Source organism: Varroa destructor, unplaced genomic scaffold (assembly GCF_002443255.2).
Source record: "Varroa destructor unplaced genomic scaffold, Vdes_3.0 BEIS01000003.1, whole genome shotgun sequence".
NCBI lineage: Eukaryota > Metazoa > Arthropoda > Arachnida > Mesostigmata > Varroidae > Varroa > Varroa destructor.
The window spans coordinates 34,768,926-34,791,672 of NW_019211456.1; the positions used below are offsets into that span (position 1 = coordinate 34,768,926).

The window sequence follows — 22,747 nt, forward strand, 5'->3', positions numbered from 1 at the left end:
CAATAGGTGTCTAACTGTTCTTAAGATGGATAAATAAATGCTTATTACATGAGTAACACAGATGTTGATCTCCTACTTGTTGACATAGAACGAGGTACGGCACAATTAATATCTATATAGGTGATTTATTAGGTGATAGAGAAGAAGGTTTGTGGCAATGAAGATCCTCAGGAGGTAAGAGCTAGTGTAGTCTATATGACTATGACGAGAGTATCGTTATTTTACTTTGTGTTTACTTGTGTGTGTCATGTGCTCACTTGTGTTCTTATTCTGACTTTGAACTTAATAATATGATTGACTAACAATTGATGAATAACAATATGATAACTGGACACGTTTTAAACTAAGGTATCGTATCTACTATAAGATCAATGTTCAAAAGAGTCAATAAGAGACCTCAAGTTCAAATGAAGTCCCACTCAAGTTTAACGTATATGTATTGATATATTAAATGCTACACTCTCGATAAAGCTCTTTAAAGTTATGGCCGTATACTAGACTTATCTACGGTAACCTCTGCAGAAGAGGCCTCGTCGCAATTACTATGTTCTGTGTACTCACGTAGATAATTTTATTTGAAAATAGAAGCTAGAATTTGGAAAAAAAGTTGTGAAATATTCACTATCTTGAATACAGTTAACTGGAAATCTAGTAACTCATCTTCTTTAAACTGGACGCAGCAAAAAATAATAGTCATATATAAACGTAACTTACTAAGGAATTCAAACTTTTGTTTTTTAGTTTGCCTGTACATCGCCTATACTTCTAGTATGACTAGCGACATAACTTAAACACAGATAGCCAATCAATGATGAAGTGAGAAAGAACTTCAGCGTGTTCCTTACGTTTTCAGGCTAATTAACCATTATTTCAAGAGACCGGCAGCAATACTTTGCTGGATGCCGAATTGACACCGTTAAGCAATAATAATCTGATCCGTATAAAAATCGTATCAATTCGATACGTTTAACCACCAGGTAGAACCTAAACAAAAAATAAGGTTATACATTTGATCCACAATAAACCTCCTTGAAGAAATAGCTAAAACCTGCTTTACTATGTACCATATATATAAAATTCTGGAGGAACGAAAACGTAAGAATTAAGCATACGGCTAAATCCACTCAATTCACATAGTGCGATGAGCAAGATACATGAGGGAATTGGCCCTGGATCGATATCGCGTTTATTATATGCAGCTTAGGATTTAGGCCCCTGAGGTCTTGTTGACCTTGCTAGCCTCAATCATATATGCTGCGTGGTGCAATTTCCCCTGATGCACCATAGAACTGCTATCGAGTAGCTCATATTCTCCCGTATTATCCAAAGATGACAGCTACAGCCTGAGTCGGCGCGGACTTCCGTCATTCTAGCTGAATAGAGTTCTGTGCATTTTTTTCTTCTTTGAACTCCTTTAGCATCAGCAGTCAGCGCAGGGTCTTCATCGCACGCCGAAGCTAGGCGGCTTTGTCGGTCAGGGTGCATTTGTGTTTCTAGTCAAAACATCTCTAGAGACGTAATATCGTAACGGGGGGGGGGGGGGGTGAGCGGTCGTACGACGGGGCATTTGCATCCAATGCAGTCTAAGCAACGATAGCTAAGCAGCACCTTGACGTAATCAAATCAGGAAAGATCTCGGCCAACTGTAGCCTCCCTGGCGCCCTGTTTCGACGTCATTCGATTTCCCATCGCTTCTACCGTGCCGTTCTATGAATAAGCCAGCTTTCACACATAAGCGATCGCTGATGATTCCCCTTACGAAATAGCGTATATAAGCAAAGCTAACGATATACACGAGACGTGATCACTTCAGATTTCAGAGAAAAAGGCAGGCCGTGCTCGAGCTTGAAAGTTCGTTCAGCTGGCTTACACCCTATATATGACGGTACGGTACGCATCCGTGCAATCTAGCTCTGTATTCTCCAGCATCCTCTAAATTGGTCGTGGGGATCGCATAAAAGAGTGGTAAAAGGATATTTCGCAAGTCCATCAATCTAACCAGTTTTACAGCTGGTAGAGTATGAGTGATATGCAATTTGCGTATATCAAGTTTGAAAATCATATGGATACTATATGATTTGCACATTTTAAGTTTCCAAAGTGATAGGCTATTTGCGAATTACGGCGAGGTTACCTGATGGAAAATCGTAGGAAACAAGGCATCATCTCGTAGGCGGCCTGTGAAGTCGATCAAGAAGCCATTTCACATGAAAAAAATCTTTACTTCAATCTACTTCATTAGTTAAAATTATCCTCATTCCTGAATCTCGATTGGCAAAATGCGTAAAGCTAATCTAAAGGTCGCTTAAGATCCATATATATCCACACGGGAAAAATTAGCTGGTCGCTTACGGGTCAACCGTTTGACTTCGTTCACAGTGAATCGATAGAGAAGTCTGTCTGATTGCGTAATATTTGATGATCTATGGGTTATTTCATGCATTACGTGAATAGCAATGTGACCCAGCTGCAATATTTGAAATTTCGACGATATGGTTCGGCTTCCTCAATTAACTAAGTACAATTCAAATTTATATACTTACTGATCCTAAATCAATGTTATAGCCTACTTGACCGCCTCAATCATATAATAACTCAGTATACCGAGTCTATAAATGTGTCTGTTTGTCTAGAACTGCACTTGGAGGTCAAATAGGCCATAACATTGATTTAGGATCAACGCAAACTGACTAGTATCTAGCTCGACAACAAGTGATTATTCCTAAATATTTAGCAAATGCAGCTCCCCAGCTACATTCAAAACAGTGGCCCAGTTTATGCTGCGCCCAACGTTCGATGCCAAATTTCACAGCCCTTCCCAAGACCAATCTAACAAATGCAGAAATTAATATTTGCATTACATGGCGCCACCGAGCTTTGAAGACCTCAGTTACTTATCTTTATTGAAAGAACGTTCTAAGAAACGTTCGTATACATGTCCCTCTACTAGCAGAAGACAAACATTTGTAGCGCACAACACTTCATATATATATATATATATATCAGGCGCCAAAATTTAAAGTCTGTAGTCGTGAGCCGGATTGCCTCGCTACTAGCAACCGTTCAAAAGTGAAACAGATGTGATATATGTTAAATTATAGTTAGGGAATTGTACATTGTAATTCTGAGAGTGATTTGTGCTTGCATATTGTGGTTTCCAAAAATATTACAAAACCGATGCATACGCAATAGAAAATCGGTATTTTTACAAGCCCAGTATGCTGTAATGGATAGGTATTTTTTATGAGTAAAGGACCATACCAATTTACATGTATCTAACCAGATGAAAACTGGAGGCACTTTTACTCTAAAACCCCCGAGCGAATGACCCTATGCCCCCATCTACGATATGAACGTAGCTGATTGATACGTTTATACCCAGCTTACAGATATATCGAATAGGATGTTCATGTTTTTGTTTGACATGCACATATAGTAGAAGATCATAGTTTGCAGGATGATACTGCATGCTGAAAAACAGTGTCTCTTAGCAAAAACTATAATATCTGTTACAAAAAAGCATATGCGATACATTTTGCACATTGATTTTATACTTTATAGTATAACTTTTCCCTAAACCATCTTTAAACGGATCAAGGTAATGACCATAATAAAATTACGTCAATACCATTAGAAAGCAATCTGTTTTTCGGTGTTCTTGCTTTTCATGTCTTGTGTTAAGATAAAAACGTTCGACTAATGAACAATCGTTGATTATCGGAAGACAGAAAGATGTCTGACAAATGTTTACAACTTTAGATACGCCTTAAATGACATCGAACTACAGTTACAATTATATAACGCATTACCAATGATAAAGCTATTTTTAAAAACTAGTATACAAAATGTGTATGGCTCGCTTGTAAAATTGCTATTGTCTATAACAGGTTGACCTCATCGACTTTAATCTCGTATGCAAGCCGGGTCTAAAGCTATGCCCTGACGTGGCGGCCATGCGGGCGTCTTCGTCAAGAAAGTGATCCCATTCGCTCGCTTCAATCCGCTCTCATTTTCGCTCATATTAAGGCTAATCTAGTCCATCTCTTAAACGGCGAAGGGTTTTCTTATTACGAAATTTTTGCTATGTACGCCACGACTACATGCGTAGGCCGATTAACTCGCTCTAATGATAGGCTTAGGACTCAAGCACCAGATGCAAACGAAACTTAGCTAGATGTGGCTCAGCCAATCCAGGACAGCGCCTGCTGCTGGACCAGAGCACGGGCGACACCAAAGGCCTTCGTCGCCCCGTTCATCCGATGGAGAGGCGGTCTGGACACGGTCGAAGGCTGTCCTTATTTTCCGGAAAAAAAAAACGTTAGCCATCTCTGTGTCTGTCAACTGGCCTTTCTCGATTCTTGCCCAGCAGCAAAATCAGTTCTGAGCTGCTCGGATTCTTCTGTGTCAGAGCCGAACAGTCAAATTACAATTATCATCAACTGGACCAGACATAATGCTAACGTCGTTACTGTCGAACCGTAAGTACATCGAACAAGCAATTATCGAATAAGTTACAGGCAAAATTTGACTTGCTGGATTGATATTAATAAAAGTCAAATTCCTTCAATCAAGTTGCTCTGTAAAAGTTAAAAAGCCAAGACTGCTATGATAACATACATCATCACCCATCGAACAAGAAAAGAACACACCGTTTTTCAGCTAGAGGAAGATATAAAAGATGAAAAAAAAAAACATTTTAGCAAAAAGAGCTTGCATTACCTGTTAATATCGAAAAACCACGTTTGAGCAAACAGTTCGAATACAAATTGCTTAATCTGCGATACAAGCATTATGGGTTTCGGTTTACGCTTATATTGAAAAAGATTTCAACAATATATTACCAAATCTAAACGCTGTTTCAATGTACGCTGCTTATTACTCTCATATAATTATAATATTATATTGCAGTGCTTAAAATAAGCTGGGTACATAGTATTTATAATTGTCGCCCTACTCACACTCTGCGCGGAAGGTACCGGCCGCTGAGTTGGTTTCCGCTGACTAGATGATATACCTAGAAGAGGCGCAACCGAAGACGTCGTTACGCGCCTTAGGTGCTACTATTACACGGCCTGGCTATCATCCCCGTGAGACACACGCATTTACGTACCTATATTACCATACGAAATGCTATGCGAGAGCCCATATGGTAACTGGCCGAAGCTAGCTGATGTTGGAGGAAACGATACAATGAAAGCTGGGCTTAGTAACTGGAGCGTCACTGTGTGGGTGACACTTTTTCTGTCTACATGTCCGTCTTCTTACTTTAGCTTGCACTCTTCCTTTACTATAAGAGTAGCTTGATAATATAGCACCATAGCTACGTTCCTAGTTTCAACCTTACGTATCACAAAAACAAAACACCATAGCTGTCCTATTAAATTCCGTTTCGTCTACTTTTTTTGTTCCTGCAGTCAACCGGCCTCTTGCAAATCTGATGTTGAACACAGATAGAGTTCAATTATATATCACTATTAAACAGGTGGTAATTAGTATGATGAAGGCAGCGCACTGAGTGACGGCCCGCAAATTGATGTTGAACACTAGGCGATTACCCCTTTTGTGAGGCTACGAAAACGCAAGTAGCTTTGGGGAATCGGCAACTATCGGTTGTTAGGAGAAGCATTGAAATAGCTTGGTCGACCGGGCCGGCTCAAAGCAAAGCATCGGGGGGAAATTGCAACATGCACACATTGGGGCTACTATGGCGTTCCACCAGGTTGAAGCAAGACAAGTCCCTACCGCTTCGGGTCGGCACTTATTAATTGGATATATATATATATAGCTGATGTAGAGATTCTTGGAAGTATCGAAAATGACTATAGAGAACTGCAGAAGCATTGAATCTAGCAACCCATTAGTAACCTGAATAGGCTTTAACACGTTTAGTTCTATAGTAGTTAAAATTAGGAATACTCCACAAAAAATGACTATCGAAAAAGGCGACGGTTTGTTTTTATAGCAGAATATTGTTATTGTTTTTTCTACAAGTATTTTTTAACATGAGCGCAGCAATAACCTGATCTTCTCTTGATGAAAAAAATATTCTCACATATCATTGCTTTGATCAATGCCTAGGCAATTCCATAGGAAACCTTTACAATCGAAAAGTGTTCTCAAGTCGGCTGCGCGGTTCCCGAAGTTTGTTAATTCATTTGCCAACATCGAATCATCCTACCAGATGGAAATCGCTACTTATACACTTACGAATACACCTAAAGCTTCCCAAGAATACTCTGTCCCTTAGAGCACACACAAATTGAACTCATAACCAGCAATCCAGAATCTGTCAAACTACAAAAAAAAAAAACTAAAGTTGAAAATCTCGTCTGACATAAGTGGAAAACAATGAAAAATTAGACTGAGTAAGCATAAAATGCACCACGTGTGTAGCTTCATAGGTGTTTAAATTCCGCATTTAGACGACTCCTGCTATAGCTTCTCTGTACGATTAGAATGTATTGAATTGGCTAATGTTGATAAGTAGAACGAAGCAACAAATGTCCAATTCTTTTTTTCTTCGTTTTAACATACGTCCACACTGCATTGCAAATGGCTCTAGTGCTTCTTATGATTTGGTATCGGATGGTCCGGCCGAACGAGAAAACGTCAGCTATCAAAACCATCAGATTTGGGCCCGGAACTTTCCCGGAAATATTTAAGAATGCCTTTTTAAAACCAACTTTGCCTAACACAACAAATTTGACCTTTAACCATAATAAAGAGATATGGCGTGATCGAATAGATGTCGCTTATAAAATACGTTACTATAAATGACCCCGACATGTCTTCATTGCAAGTTGTTTACCCCAGAAAAATTTTCGACGACGAATATAGCCTTTTAATCCGATTTAAGTTCATATGCGGACGGAATCAACTCAGAGATCAGCAAGCGAGGACGTTATTTGAGAGCTGGAAAGAAGATAAGGAAGTAACTTGCTAACATGAAATGCAACAAATTTCAAGTTCATTGAACCTTATCGATATTCAATAGGTGATAAAACTCTCGTTGAACGAAATTTGTTACGGCTATCTGTGACTAGTCTAAAAACAAGCAGCCCTAATAAGACAGTCGTTTAGAATAGAAACACCGACCTTATTCCTTTTCTTTGGCACAGGTCAGGATAGACCACAAACCTGGCGAGAGCTCAGATGATATGTACGATCGTATATTTGAGCGACAGAACCTGGGTCCTTCCCTTATTGGAGAGAGACCGTTGGAGAGGGAAAGAAGTCCTTTCTCAGGGCTAACTTACGGCTCGTATTGTCTGGGGGCAAACGGCTACCGACTTCAGTACAAAACGGATATTGCAAAAAATAATTTATTTGAAAAGTATCAAAACACTTTCAAAATGGATATGCGTGAGACTCCTTCGACAGTGGTGCATCGTCGGACACAATATTCGGGCTGCCTTATCATCGCACGTAGCTTTTTCAGATCGATTGGCGTTAATGCAGTGAATTTTCGATTCATTTAGTTCAGAGAATACGACGAAAAGTAGTTCATTATGGTGCAACACATTCTACCATTTGGAGACGTAACAGACCGGTCGATCACTCTGCCAATCCGAGTCACCCCAAATCCTCGAGATGCCGCTTCCTTTGAAAGTATAAATTGCGATGATGCTTTAATACAGACCACGGTTCCGCTCTGCTTTAGTGTAATCAACGAAACCTCATCAGCGCGGGCCGATGGTAGCGGGACAGCCATCGATACCGTGCCTCTATTGGGCGAACCGCCCCAGATGACGCCATCCGTGTTGGTACGGGTTGCTGTTCTGGGGGCGATCGGTAGCATATCGCTCATCGCCAATGTGATGGCATTGGCTTCAATATTTCGCATGCGTCAGAGAAGGATATCTTCTCACAACTCAAGCCTGTACACATTATTGGCGCATATGGCAGTAGCAGACCTGCTTGTCACGTTATTCTGCATAGTTGCTGAGGCATGTTGGACGTATACGATTGAATGGATGGCAGATGTCTATACGTGCAAAACTCTCAAGTACGCTCAATTGTTCTCGCTCTACCTTTCGACGTTCATTCTTATCGTGCTTGCACTGGACCAGCTGCTCATTGTTCGATATCCCCTACGTAAAGACACAAATATTGTGACTATTAGAAGGGCAATTATTTCTGCCTGGATCGTCGCTGCATTACTCTCCGTTCCACAGGTGGGTTCTAAACACAAAGGCTCAACAAGCTTTCTTTTCAGTACAACAATAATATGGCCTATATAGAGCGTTCAGGAACCTAACAGAGTCTCGGTGCATCGATTTCAGTCGATAAACGGACGTAAAAGTATCAATTAAGGAGAGCCTTGCATCTTCGTGGTCCCGGAGACCAAGATCATATTTGTCATATATTTGTTAGGGTAATTGTAGTGATATCAGTGATAAATGCGTGAACGTAAATGTACCTCTATGTGCACTCGATATCGTTTCTAGTAAAAACCATAAGCGTTTGGCCAATGGTTGATTTTTGCTGAGGAGTCATTGCTCTAGCGTTAGCTTAATACCGATCGTAGCTATCAGCCTGTTCGTCTAATTTGCTAGGGGCTTTCAACATCAAGTCGGGGTAAGCTCAGGTATGAGCGCATTAGGAAAATGTGGCGGCAATTGTCAGACCTGATCAGTGTTCCAAGTCAAACACCTCATCAACGTTTCGGCTATCAGCAAGCTATATTAGCGCAAGTAGGTTAGTAATAGAAGAACAAGTTAACCTTGCTTAGATTATTAAAGTGTATTTTCCTGTATTGTGTAACTCGTTTTTCGAAGTTACATGGGTTTCGAAGTTGCAACGGCCGAAGTAAGGATGTCGTAAGCTCATCACTACCCCACCTCTTTGACGAGAAGTTGATTGCAATGAGTACGTTCCTTATATGGGCACCATTCTCCAAACAGATGTGATCTCAATATGCTGCGGAACACAGATCGTTCTGCGGCAAAACAAATATTTACAAATATTATTATTTTTTTCTGTTCAATGACAGTTGTCGTGTAGTATATGTCATTGGCAGAGTTTGAATTGGCGAGCGATTGGATTGTTTTCCAGCCAGGGATATGGCACACACGCATGTTAATGATGGCTCAAGGAGTAGCTCATCCAGATGATTTCTGAAAGAAGTTAACTAGAAGTGTATAATCTGCAGGCGGATAGGCTTTTCCAAAAAAAAAAAGTAAATTCATCAAATATGCCTGTAGGTAAGTGTGTATAAGGTTTAAGTGTATAAACCTATGTATAAGGTTGATCGCATGGCTATGAAAGTTCTATATTATGAGTTGATTTGAAAGTGGCAAACCGCTCGAGTTCACGTATTCTATTTGGTTTGTCCAAAGTTACTAATGGATTTCGCTCAATACATTTGATTCGTTACATTATCCTCTAAGTTTTTGTTTCTCCTGCGGAAGCTTCCGTATTTACTTTAACGCCCGATCGGTTTCCTGCTTTCCCGAAACGAGATTGACCACTATTCCTGAATGAGTGTAGCGCAAAGTTTTTTCAATAAGTTATGATTCATAGAAATGGCATGATAATTGTTTGTAATTAATTACAAGAACACCAGAAAAAATGCAAGAAAATTTATTGCACCAAACGAACATGGCTATCCTCAGCTTCGAGCCTCTATTATCGCTGGGCGAACTGCACAGATCTTAAATAACAAATGTTTATTCGGTTCATAAACGCTAGGGGCCTCACACACGCCTGTGGACAAATACATTTTGTAATGTATTTGGTAACATAAACTAAAATGCCGCAGTATTTCTCCTCGAGAGTTTCATATTCTCTTTGGCAGATTTGAACATTATTTCCAATGAACTATTGTTTATTAAGCGTATTTTTCTTTAATATTAATATAAGAGAAATATTAACCGAAATCATCATCATCATCGGATTACCACATACCAGGAACCCGCTTAGACTCAAGGGTTTCTCAAGCAATTAGTTGTATAACATGAAGAAGCAATATCTACGGAGTTCCCATAGTTTACTTGAACAAATAGGTTTCGTATAATTATAGAACGTAATAACATAAACCGTAAAATACCTAAGAAGATCAAATTTTAGGTTTATGAAGGTTTATATTTTTTTCTTTGAAAAACATCTATAATCTATTCTGCGTGTGAGTTTACAACGTGTCACTTCGGAATACTGCGCAACCGCCTGAAGTTTTTTTAGAAGGAACAAAAGGCTCTATTTGCTATAGAGAAAGGATAGCCATCCTGCACTTTTTATTTTGATGAATAAAAGCTAGTACCACGAAGCTATGACGGGCAAAAATTCGTTAGGTTTAAGCGTTCCTTACCCGCTTAAGCGTTCCGACCATATTCCTTCTCGATGACTTCCCCTATGTATGGGTTGTGTCTTTTTGGCACATTCTATGTATGTTAATCCTTTCCTATTCTTTTCAGTTTTACCTGTGTAGTCTGCGTAACCTTAGGCGTAACATTAGGACAGTGAACCATATAATGGATCGTTACCTATTACAGTGTGAAGCTTATTAGTTGCAAGTGAAAGGCTGGCATGAGCAGTTATAAAACGAACCTGTTCCATGTTCGATGATTCAGTGATCCTCCACAATTTTTCGTGACTGACCGGTACGGAATTTCGGAGTACCGCTGAGTTGCCGTGAAGGTAAACAACCCGAGAGATGTGATTTGGCATAAATCTTAATATTTTCAGATTTGCGCATGCTCCGAAAGAGTTTTACATCTATCCTAAAAAGTGCGCCATCACCTAAAAGGTCAGTGGAAGTTAAAAAATAGAAATAAAAAATAGCCCCAGCTTATTTAACCCTGCAATTCCCGTTAGAAATTTTAATGTAGTGCTTTTAAACTGTCTTTACATTACTCGCGTTGAATGTCTACCGTTTAATCTTAACAGTAGAAGCTTTCCGACACAAATAACACAGAACAATGCGTATATTAATGTTTTATCATTATGATATCTCCATGTACCATTTTTTTGTTTTTGTTTTTGTTCCACATTAGCTAAGTTCAGTAGCAGGGATTTCGGCAACAAATACAATTTAAACTACGGCAATAAACTGATAAAAAGCTTAAATAAACTTGGTAAGCTAGTTAATTTCCGTCAGTCAGTTTATTCTGTTAATTTCTAAAAAACTAGCGCTGCTACAGAGAGAGTGCACGGGGAGCACCAGCGAAACAGGAATCATTGGCTCACGTTTAAGCAGAACTTGAGGTACAACATAAGGAACCGCAATATTCCATATTTTAGTGTTCCTTAAAATTGATCTGACCGATATATATGACTTACCGCATGTTTTTGAAATAGATGACCAATAAAAGCTTCTGAATTTGCCTTGAGGAAGCGACGTAACATGCAATGTATTAAAATTTCTTGATTGATATGTAATCTATATGCTCTCATGCAGAATTACGCCGCTTACGAAACATTTGCCTCGACGATTTTAATGTAGTTTCCGGTTTAGAATTGTAAAAAACTTAATAAATGCTGAGTAATAGTATAAAGTGCTTCCATGATGCTTAGCACTGAAAGATGGCTTTACCAAATGTTTCAACGTGACAAAACTGATAAGGATAAGAATATTCCATATGAAATACAGTGTTTCTAGAAATTGGTTTAAATCTGAAGCAGGTTAAATTATTTTTTGACCTCACCAGAAAAATTAATTTGCCGGTTTGTAGGAATGCCGGTATATAGAAAGGTTGTGCCAGCAGATGTCCAATGCAATGATTCGACTTAGCCGTATACCGAAAATTGCGCACGATCCGTACCTTTTGAATTGGACGAACGATCACACTATTTCGTAGAATAAATCTAGCTCGTTTTGATTGAGTCACTATGATGTGAATGTATTGGGCCACGCGCAACGATAGCCATCCGGTCTGTTACTTGATTCGGTAAATGTGAGCTGCTTTTGGTCCAGGTAACATACTTCACGAAACTCTCTGAGGCTTGAACGCTGACAAAGATGGCGCGCACAGTAATCAGCAACGGAACTGGTTATCTAATATAAAGTAATATAATCAATAACAGAGATGATGTTTTTAAGCATGTGTTCGTTTGCATATGTAATAAAGCTGAGATGACTCGTTGTACCCCGTAGAGGACAAGACACTTTAGCTTAAAATAAGACACATAGTAACCATTACCTAGGTTATGGGTTATGGGGGTTACCTTCATTTTCAGAAAGCTTAGAATTGTAATCATCAACAGTGTGTAGCTCTTCGATTGAGATGACACCTGTAGATTACGAGAGATATAACTACAGCTAGCAAGGCGGAAGTCCCTCGATTATCAGATGTTCCAAGGAGCTCAGACCAAGATCACTGAGGCAGACAATCAGTGACGGCCTATCGTTGTCACCAGTACACCCCTTATCGCTCAGATTATATGTCCTGATTTACCTGAGTTGCTGATGCACGGAAGAACTGGCCAAGGAAATCTCGTAGGCAGCTGAGAAGTGGACGTGAGAGGAAGAGAGCTCATCACTCCAGTGACTCCCCTATACATAATATAGGAGGCTCATGTAGCTTTGCTCGAGGCCTTCGTAGTTGTTTCTTTGCTGCCCTTCAATACAATATATGTGCATTTTCCCAGCTGCTGGGTTTGTCACCTTTCAGCTGGTCAGCCCTCAGCCGAAAGGGAACGACTGTATTTATGGTGGAAGTGTATGGAGTAAAAAATCGGTTTCTGTTACCAAACGCAACGATATAATATTTGAATAACGTGTCTTCGCAATGTGTGATTAGCAGTGAATGAAGAAAACACTCCACTTAAGCAGCGATAGCAGCTTTTCAACATGGTACCATGGTTCATATGGCTTTGTGATACCTTTTCAAGCTTTACCTAAACTCCATGCAACGAAACAGTGCTATACAGTGTACGCTTGTGAATACCAATAATAATTACATAAAAATCCGATTTGAAATATACTTCGGGCGTGTTCTTCGATTAGTACCGAGACGAAAATACACAATATACGTGTCAGATAGGTATATACCATTTTATCGTCCTGTATAGAGAAACGCGGTTCATTAAGCTATAATGTTAACCATCTGCACCATCTCTACTTATCATTGCTTTCATGTTGACCACGATGTAGAAGATCGATATAGTGCTAGCAATGAGAATCTTCAACGCAATCATTACGGATCAGATTCGAAAAGAAAACATGTGTAAAAAAAATAGCGTCTTTTTCCAGCTGTAATTTTAGATTGCGTTCCATGTTTGCGTGCTGACTTCAGCCGAGTAGGGCCAATTTCCAGCGCTGATATTTTCATAGAAATATTTCGTGATGTAGACACTTGAGGAAGTTAAATGTAGCAACTTTATCCTTTCGCTACATTGCCGACGATAACGGGCTACGCTATCAATAGATTGTTATTTTGTTCTAGTCACAGTAAGAAGAAGCAGCGAAACAAACTTTCGAGATAATATCATACTTCCGTAAGTTCCACACGTTCCCTTGTGTAATAATCAGTATGCCCTTTCAAAATATTTAGATTGAAATCAAATATCGCTTACGTGGATCGTCTTCGATAACCTCAACAAACGTAGGCTGCAACTCTCTAGCCTCGGATGTAGGAACTCGTTACATAACATAAAACACCGTCAAGTTAATTACGAGGTATAAACTATCAGTTCCTAGGCCTCGCTGGAGAACACGTACTCTGTCTCGCTGTTTCAAGAGTAATACTTTGAACAAACATTTTATCGCATCGAACGACTCGCGTTATCATTGACTTGAGCTTATATTCGTACGATCTAGACAATCTAAAGCCGAGAAATCTTCCGAGAGTAAAGATTATGCATTATAAATGCACACTCTGTATGCCGACTCTAGCGTTTGCCTATTAGATAAAGGAGTAACTAAAATAAGTGTATAATTTACCGTAAGATCAGTCGTTGTACTTCGATCAGTTCGCCTTTATCAGGCTCACAAGAATCGGGATCTATCCCGAACCGCTATGGCTGAGACTATCTGCATCGAATGTTATGTGAATGCTAGAACTATAACGCCGGATGCGATAAAAACGCGATTTTTTTTTATTAAATAGTAAAACTAAATAGCGAGTAAGATACCACAGAAGTGTACTATAATAGTGCCCAGAATAAAATAAAACCTAAGTATTTGTATGGAGTATTCGATGCTGTCGACGAATATACGACCGGTAAAATGCAGAAATGCGGACCGGATAGTACGGTCACTTGACAACGCCCGGTCTGTGCTTACAGCTGCAGATTTCTTTCACATGTTCCTTAAAATCCCATAGCTCGTATAGCGATCTGCTTGCGGTGACCCAGACATGACCTTTCGTCGTTTGTTCTTTACCTAGCTTTTCGAGAAAAAGAAGAGTAAAAGTAAACAATCTTATACCAACTCAGACTTGAATCGATTGACTCGTTCAGTTTAGAGCAAAGGGAAAAGGGCAATAATGCTTAATGTAGGTTCTGACGACTTGCTGACATTAAGAACAAATACATCTCATTGAGTAGTCGATTCATTTACCTTGTGGTAACTTTTGGTCTTCAAACTTGTACTGTTGGTATGTATTTTAACTTGATTAAACGACACATAAGCGCTATTTGATTGCTTCTAACTAAACGCCGTATCTAATAACAGTAAATAATTCCATTGCACTTAGGAAAACGACTTAAGTCAGCTCCTTAAGTTCTCGAACGCTTCGAACATAGCGGTGCTGACTGTCTGCAGAAACACATAGGTATAACAAGCTCATTTCGACATAGCGTAGTAAATACAATCTTGTTTTCCAGCGATCTTTTACCCAGAGGCTGGTTGTCAATGACGTTTTTTCAACAATTTACTTTGAATTATATATGCAGATAAATACAAACTTGAGTATTATCGTTTTACGTAAATATTTGGTCTTCGAAACGTATTCAATAAAACAGAGCATTCCGTTTCAAAGAATAAACAATGCCCGATATTAGTCAAGCATAAGGAAGCAAGGATTTTGTGGAAGTATTATAGCTGCATATAGGAAAAGATGGTTGTCTTAATTTGTTGCGCATGTATAAACCAAAATTCTATTAGATATTATCCAATTATTTCTGTTTTCAGCTTATGCATAGCTTTTATCGGCTCAATTGAAGTTAGAGTAATGAAAACTATTTGGGAAGATGGTCGAAGAAGTTACCATAAATATGCTCGCTCTTTCTTTCCAAACCTTAACGCTTTTAAGTCGTAACATTTTTTTTTTTGACGAATAGTGCAGAACAATTAAAAGGCAATATTTAGTTTCGTTCAGTGCTTATCACAGTTATCTCACCAAGTTGTTCTGCCATTTTGCCAAGCCTTCTAAACGGGCAATAAAAATGTCTATTATATATATTTTAAACCTTAATTTTGCTCGATTGTTGGAAACCGACAACAGACACAGAATTCAGTGAATGTTCGTTCATAATTTCATTTCTTGGATTCACGAAGACGCTAGATAGCACATCATCATTTTGTGGGCTATATATTATGGGGGTTCAGAAATGTTATTGTTTACTGTTAGTCCTCGCGATTGTCGTCTTCATGCTACGCGTCAACACTGTAGAAAACAGAATCAATACGCTAATCAGCCCATCGAACTATCGCGGATCGCCTACGCCAGCCAGTGTTTCTGGTTTGTCCTGGCGTTAGGTGCAGACAGGTTTTCATTTTAGCTCGAATCGAATATGGGCGGGCTAATTTCGGACGCGCTTTTTAGCTGTCTCCATCTACGCGCATGGACCGCAGCGCTCGATGACGGCAAGTTGCAGAAAGAACAAAGCTGAATGGTCATATTGAATATATTTGGAGGTGAGTATAGTTGAGAATGATTCTGAAACTGAAAGGCGTATAGGATAGAATGTTATCTCAGCTATCGCATTTTGTAAATAAATTTTTAGACGTTAGAAACGTTTTTAGATGCAACGCAGTCGAATGGCAAACTCACCATGGCATCATCCCTGCTAGAACTCTGTTTGAAGTGGTCCTTCCTCTCTACAAGCTTGCGCGCTTGTAGAGAGCCCAAGCAAGAGCTCACGCGCAGGATTATTGGCAATGAATAGTTTCAGCCTTATGCAAAAATATATTTCCCTGCGTAAGACGTACATGTCGTGCTTATTCTGTGAAGTGAAGTAACGTATATTACACACCGACAACACATTTAATAGGCGTCCTTGGTACATTATATACGAAATGATAGTGACGATACTACGATGCGATAGGCTGCTGATATAGGGAAAAGTTTTTGCGAGTTGTTTGCCAGTAAAAGTGAGACGTTAGCAATAAACTGATTTGGCCTCTACTACAACTTACCACATCATTTTTGAAGAATGTACGTCACCGATATGCAGATCAGCAATTTCTACGGGATCATTCGTGGGCCTGAGTCGGATGCACAGCAAAGACTGATCACGGTACAGGCGCGACGTTTCATCACGGCGGTACGTCCACTGACGGTCCATTAATGAAGATCATATCTTTAGCTTATCGATCTGACTCAGCCATTTTAAAAACAGTTGACGCTAGAGGCACTGTGCTGGAAATTATGCTCTCAAATCAAATATCTGATGTATAAAAATACACACCACAGTATAGCAGTGTTCATTAAACTAGCTGCACCGAAGATGAGTTTAATGCATCAACTAAACTAAAATTAAAGACAAAATTGCTTCATTTAAGATATGTACCCATAATCTCTAAATGCAGCCACAGAGATATCATCGTAGACCTGTTGATTCCAATTTGATTAGATACATCCCAAGATTACGTCTTGTCCATTTGCATAGGATATAATACGTACATTTCCAGACCAAAGCATCACTCGAGCGTATAATTTAGCAAAGCAAGACACGGAACAGACAAGCTGTTCGATGACACCTTCCAACGGCAGGTATCGTACAGAAAAACTCACCAACTATTCAAATTTGTCAAGTCGAATAGGATATAAAAATATAAATTAGCAACATTTATATGGCGGTGTTGTAATAAAAGGCAGGTATTAGGTAATAGAAACAAAAAATCTACTGTGTTGGCTAGAGTTTACGAGCTGCCGTGCCCCGGAACAGAATCCACCCGCCTTAAATAGATCAGGATAGCAAAAGAAATAGCTGTCACTTGTCACCGGGTTAGGATAGATATACAACGGCCCGATATCGCAGAATAACGTTTCCAGCCCACACTCGCTCATCCAAAAAGCCATTTGGCACACAAACGGCTTCCTATCAGTGCAATTGATTAGCAATAATAAGCTCTGTCCGTCTTTAATGGACGACGAGTCAGCATCGAGTGAGAAACTGGGTTAAAGTTTGGCTAAAGGTCTTTTTGTACCGTGCGCACTCCCTAATTAGGTTCTAGCATATTGTAGTAAGTCACAGTGAACGATTAAATTCAACTTGCGCAATCCAATATAGAATAACGTATATCCGTGAATATTATTTAGGGCCATTGTTTCCGTTCTATAAATAAAGAGTAAAGTACCAAGTTGGACCCTCCCGTAACAGCGATACCTGTCACTCACCTATGCTATTTAAATTTATTGGACGTTTGTATCTTGTTACGTGGACGTTAGCACACCGCTTAAATCTATTATCGGTGCATCATTAGTTCATACAAAATGTCATATATCGCAAAATCTGGAACCGCTTTGCATAATATATTTAGCCTCAAAGACTTCTTCACAGCACGATTGTATCCATGGTCAATAGCTTCTTTAAAGAAGAACTATAGGGAACTTTATTTATTTCGGTCCGACCTTAACGGGGGAAAAGAATCATTGTTGTTAGAATAATTTGTCTTAGGGCATATCATTCCTTTAAAGGTGATCAAAGAAAAATCATCTATGCTGCCTACTCTCTCAAGCGATCACTGTAAATACAATGGGACATAGAACCGTTGTTCGTTATATGGAACTTTACGCCCTTCGGCCGTTAATCATGGTCTTCTTACAAGGACTCTTATACCCAGATAATATAGCTACTTCGCTTTCTTTCTATACATTACTTTTTCTCTACCATTGCTCTCGTCGTAACAACCAATCTGTTTATCTATCACACTCAGATCACGTCGCTACATCGCAAAATATTATCAAAAAAAAAAAGACAGCTTTTCATAGCGAGCGTTTTGTGAAAAATGATCTGAAACCGTCGGGGAAACGGCGACAACTGCCTTTGAGCCTCTTTTTCCCGTGTTTCCATCCTAAAATTCCTAATCTTAATAGCCGTTGTTTCTTATCGTGTTCATGTACCTTTTACCAAAGGAGAGCCAACTGAACTATACTAAAAACATGTCTATGATAATTTAAAGAATTTTCGAGCTCCTTTGTACACGCGCGACCTCTTGTCAACCCTTTCGGGCCAGTTGTCAGTTGTTCTACTCCTAATGGAAGCTGACAATGAAGACGCTCAGGATACGTTTTTTTGACAATTGGCTTGATAAATAAACTCTTGAGTGTATTTCGCCGCTACAGCTTAACGATGTTCAATTTACAACTGCAAATAATTTTGGGCGCCCTATTTTTAGTTTTCGAAAGACACAAAATATACAGAGACGGTCTCTTTTACCTGGACCAAGATTTACCAGATTTGTCTTCTGCCGTGCCGAGAGTGAACACGAATTTTGATAATATCCTCCCTAAGGAGAAAATTAACCCTGCAAATCCTATTCAGTTGTCTTCAACTTAGCTTAAAGACAACAGCATGGCTAAGACTTCAGAGCTGAAAGCTGGGTCCGCTATCCATTTTCGAAGGCTTCTTTGACAGTGACTCTGTCACGCACGTCGACAAACTATAAGCTAGGAAAGGAACTCGCTCCATCTAACGTCATGTTCGACTTCCCCTGTAAAGCCTACTTCTAAGCAAGGCCGGAAGCGTTAGCTGTGAACTCAACTTGGACGCCTCGAAAGATTCTAATCGAAGATAGTCAAAGACTCGTATGAGTATCAGTTAATTTCTACGTGGCAGAATCCTAGCGGTTTGACAGTTCACCTTCATCTGCGAGGTTTATTGTTCTTGGTGCTGTTGTCTGGATAGACCTATCCTTGACCATGAAAACTTGCTTTATCAGCAGGTACTAACATGATATTATGTTACTTTTTTTTGTCAATAATAATCAATGATACCAGGGGAATGGGTGAACGCCAAAAAAAAATAGCGCTACAAGAGCAGTTAAGTTAGCGACATAAATGGGTTATCCTATTGTTTCTAGCCGAAATCATCTGCACAAATTAGTTTTATTGCTAGTTTCTAGCGATACTCAGTAGATAACATTATTCCATTTACTAACGGATTGTTGGGGACTTGGCAGTCATCCGTGGTTTTTAAATGTAATTTTCTGCGAGATTATGCCGTTTTGGCATTTTCCCACAGAATAAAATAGATATGCACGCCCATGCTTAATGCAGGCCCTTGGTTGTTCTTCGTATGAAGGGCTTTATGAAAATCTAGTTTTTGCTAGAAATCTAGATGTTTGTGTAAAACAGAAAATCCTAGTACCAAATGATTAACCATTAAAGTACCGCCTGTGCCCTCGTATAATCGACAAAAAACTTACGGAACTAGCCCATTAAACAGACACACGAGATGTATCAGCTAACAAATTTATATGACTAGAAAACATATGTATTTTTATTGAATAAAAACCAACGCTCGAGGTCCTCTATGAAGCCACATTTTAATTCCTCGAATATGTCGCCAGAATCTGTTTAGCGCTTATTTTAGCGGCTATAGGGAACCTGTCATTAGAGTGGCGCGGCGCTGCATCCCTTCGGTTATACTGTGCAGTAAACGACAGTTATGTCAATTCAATCGAAAGCTATATGAGCAAAAAATGGCCCCTAGATATCAAAGAGGTTAAATTGTACAGTGGGTTCAAAATTATTTGTTGCCGAAATTTTCCTAGAAATTTAAGAATAACCATAGCATGTTAACAGATGTCGGGAAATACTTTCATCGAAATAACAACAATTTAGTACAGCGAAGGTGGTTGTATATAAACAGTAGGACAGCTACATGTCTTTTTATTTCATCAGAGACAGTCTTTTAATTTATCTGACGATGAGGGTCATGAGGAGCTAGTTAACTGTAGAGTAAGTGTATGCCAAGATTAAATGTACCACATTGTCCGTGGGTTTATGTCTTCTGATTGTTACTATATAAGTCAGTGAAGGCATGTAGTAGCGGTTTTATGTCTGCTTCCAATTGATTTGATATTAGCCTTCAACGCAAGGCGCTGACACCGTTCACACGTATTAGGTTCCCGATCCTATTGAATAACTTGGGTGTCTTGGCACGTGATAATGATAACTATGAAGAATAACCTAGCTATGTCACTAGTCGTCGATAAAGTGTAAATATTACAGTCCAGTCGGGTCGACTTTGCCGAGAGAATTCAACCGAGTTTTAAAAAGACGACAGTAAAGCAGGGAAGAGATGAAAAAAGAACCAAAAATTTCATTATAAACTCTACGCTGGATATATAATTATTCCCTGATGATTTTTTTATTAAAACTGAAATAACATTATAAGGAAGTTCAAAGTGGCACTTGTACTATGTAATGCGGCTGTGTATCATTACCGAGTTGTCTTTCTTTAAACTATTCGCAAAGGAAGGCAAAAGTCGCCACATCTACGGAAACTAAGCGCTCGAAGACTGGATTTGTTTCCCCCATAAAAGGGCTTACGGCACAAAAGTGAACGGCGCTCGTAAAGGCGTAGCATGTACACCAACAAAAACCATTTTGCATCTGGAGACTGATGGTGGTAATGGAAAGGCTGGCTGCTCCGCGCAATTTTTTACCGGGTGTGTCCATCAAGCCACAGTTCCGAGTCAAACTTAGATGCTCGACTCCTCTCTCGCTACCAAAGCGTGGAAAGCCATTAAACCAAGTTTCGCTCACGAACTTACGTGGCTTGTCATGCAAATCGAATCAGAACTAGGTCTATCTGTTCCTATGTTCTTGTTTGAGAAAAACAAATTAGTAAAAGTTAATAAATCATTTCGTGGAATGGGGTAGAAGTTATAGATGCACTCATACATTACGAGGTAAATATTTATACTGTTCTCGTTGAGCGCCTCCCTAGGTCAGCATTATTTCGAAATTAATGTTCCTCATCAATACGTGATTAGTGTTAGTGGGTACACTGCGTTCGACAGGTTGAATCTTATTTACAAGCGAAAATTCAACTCATACAAAACCGTTTCAGATTTACTCTACGTCAATAGCACCAATCACATCAAAGCCTGTTTCCTGTACATTTCTCTGTAGGGCATCTAATTGCGCTAAGCTTCTGGTGGGGACGAAGGACTCGCGTAAGGTACTTTCCTCGTCGGAACTGCCGGAGTCTTAAAAAAATAACTCTCACCTATTCAGACCTGTGCGCAAAAGCCATTTTCAGTTCGGCTTTTTCTCGCAACGAAACGTTTCCACAGTGAAACGTTCGTGTATAAGTCACAAATCGGTCGACTTATATTTCTTCTTTCTGGAATCTGCAAGCTCCGAAGGCGCTAGTTACATAGTAGTCCTACCTGCAGGTGTGGGCCAGGTACACTAGAGGTGCAAGCAGGAATGACACCTACAGTATGAAAATGATGATTAAGACATTATTCGATCGTTAGAGGCCATGTAGAGAACGATGGGACGTTATCTTTGAGAGGAGAGGTTCTATTCATTGCGGTTACAGGGACATTATGTACAGAGACTACGTGGCCACGGGGCCAAGCTCAGTTCTGTGGGTAATTAATCAATTTTATGAACGTTTCTCCAGTGCCTCAAACAGCTATCGTTGGTATCCACTTAGAACTGCAGAAGGGTGTTCCGATTTAGACATAGTCAAAAAAACGTTTGTATAAAACTTTATATATAACGATGCGCGCTGTGAACAGTAATATCATAGTTACTAGATGAATGTAAATAAATCGCAGTTCGTTAGAGCAGGCGTTGTTATTTGCATTAATATGTACGAATATAATGCTATTTACTGACACACATTGCAGGTGTTTGCCATATTCACGTTGCTTACATAGATCTTATAAACATCAAACACGGAAGTTCGCCATTGTGGTTATCCAAATATAATAACCAGTTAAAACACAGATGCGTAAAAATGTATGCTTCTTCTGAATATCTTCTCGGTTAAACTGCAGGATCGTTTGCCACTGGCAGCCTGATAAATATCTGTTGCGTGAGACAATGAAGTTGTAAAGTCAATGACTGTCGCCGTGAAAACTTCAAAGCGAAACTTTTTAACTTTACCACATACCACACAGAACTAATGAACTCAGCTCTCCGTATTAGCTCGAACTTGCTTCAAAAGCTGCGCGACCAAAAAGTGGTCGATGCTGAATTATTTGGCTGATCTTTACGCATCTTGAGGAAGTTTAACGTCAACAACTCTTCTGAAATAGCCACTGCGGCCCTCCTGTGATGTCACATTTAATTTACTTGGCTACAATTTTTGAACAATAAGTGTATTATAGGGAAAAATCTTCTCATCCGTTATAATCATTTACAGTAAGTACTACGCCGTGCGCGTAAGCGAGATTTAATCGAATCATAATTTCAAATCCTAGTACAAATAACGACCAGTATTTTTGTGAGGTGTACTCCACGTCTTACCTGTACGCCAGCAGAACCTTGTTTGTCTTGGTCTTTGTCCGTGTATAAAGGTATCGTTTATTTATTTCATCACATGTGTCGAGTAGTAAATGGTGCCGGCGAGGCTTAATCCAGCGACCCCTGAGTCAGGCCGTTATAAACTATAATCTATT

General features: G+C 39.5%; 1 protein-coding gene across 4 annotated transcripts in view; it reads left to right on the top strand.

Moving 5' to 3' along the window:
- Window positions 1-7,291: 7,291 nt before the first annotated feature.
- Window positions 7,292-22,747, top strand: part of LOC111248146 (gonadotropin-releasing hormone receptor-like) — a 51,522-nt gene continuing 36,066 nt past the window's right edge. For 3 of the 4 annotated variants that reach the window (XR_015323892.1, XR_002672420.2, XM_022799969.2), the window contains exon 1: window positions 7,292-8,174. Coding sequence is in view for 2 of the 4 variants with exons in the window: in XM_022799969.2 (XP_022655704.1) it covers window positions 7,509-8,174 (666 nt within the window). In the remaining 2 variants the exon portion in view is untranslated. Of the gene's footprint in view, window positions 8,175-15,642; window positions 15,797-16,313; window positions 16,426-22,747 lie in introns of those variants that run through there. The other variant, XM_022799970.2, reaches the window with a different exon arrangement.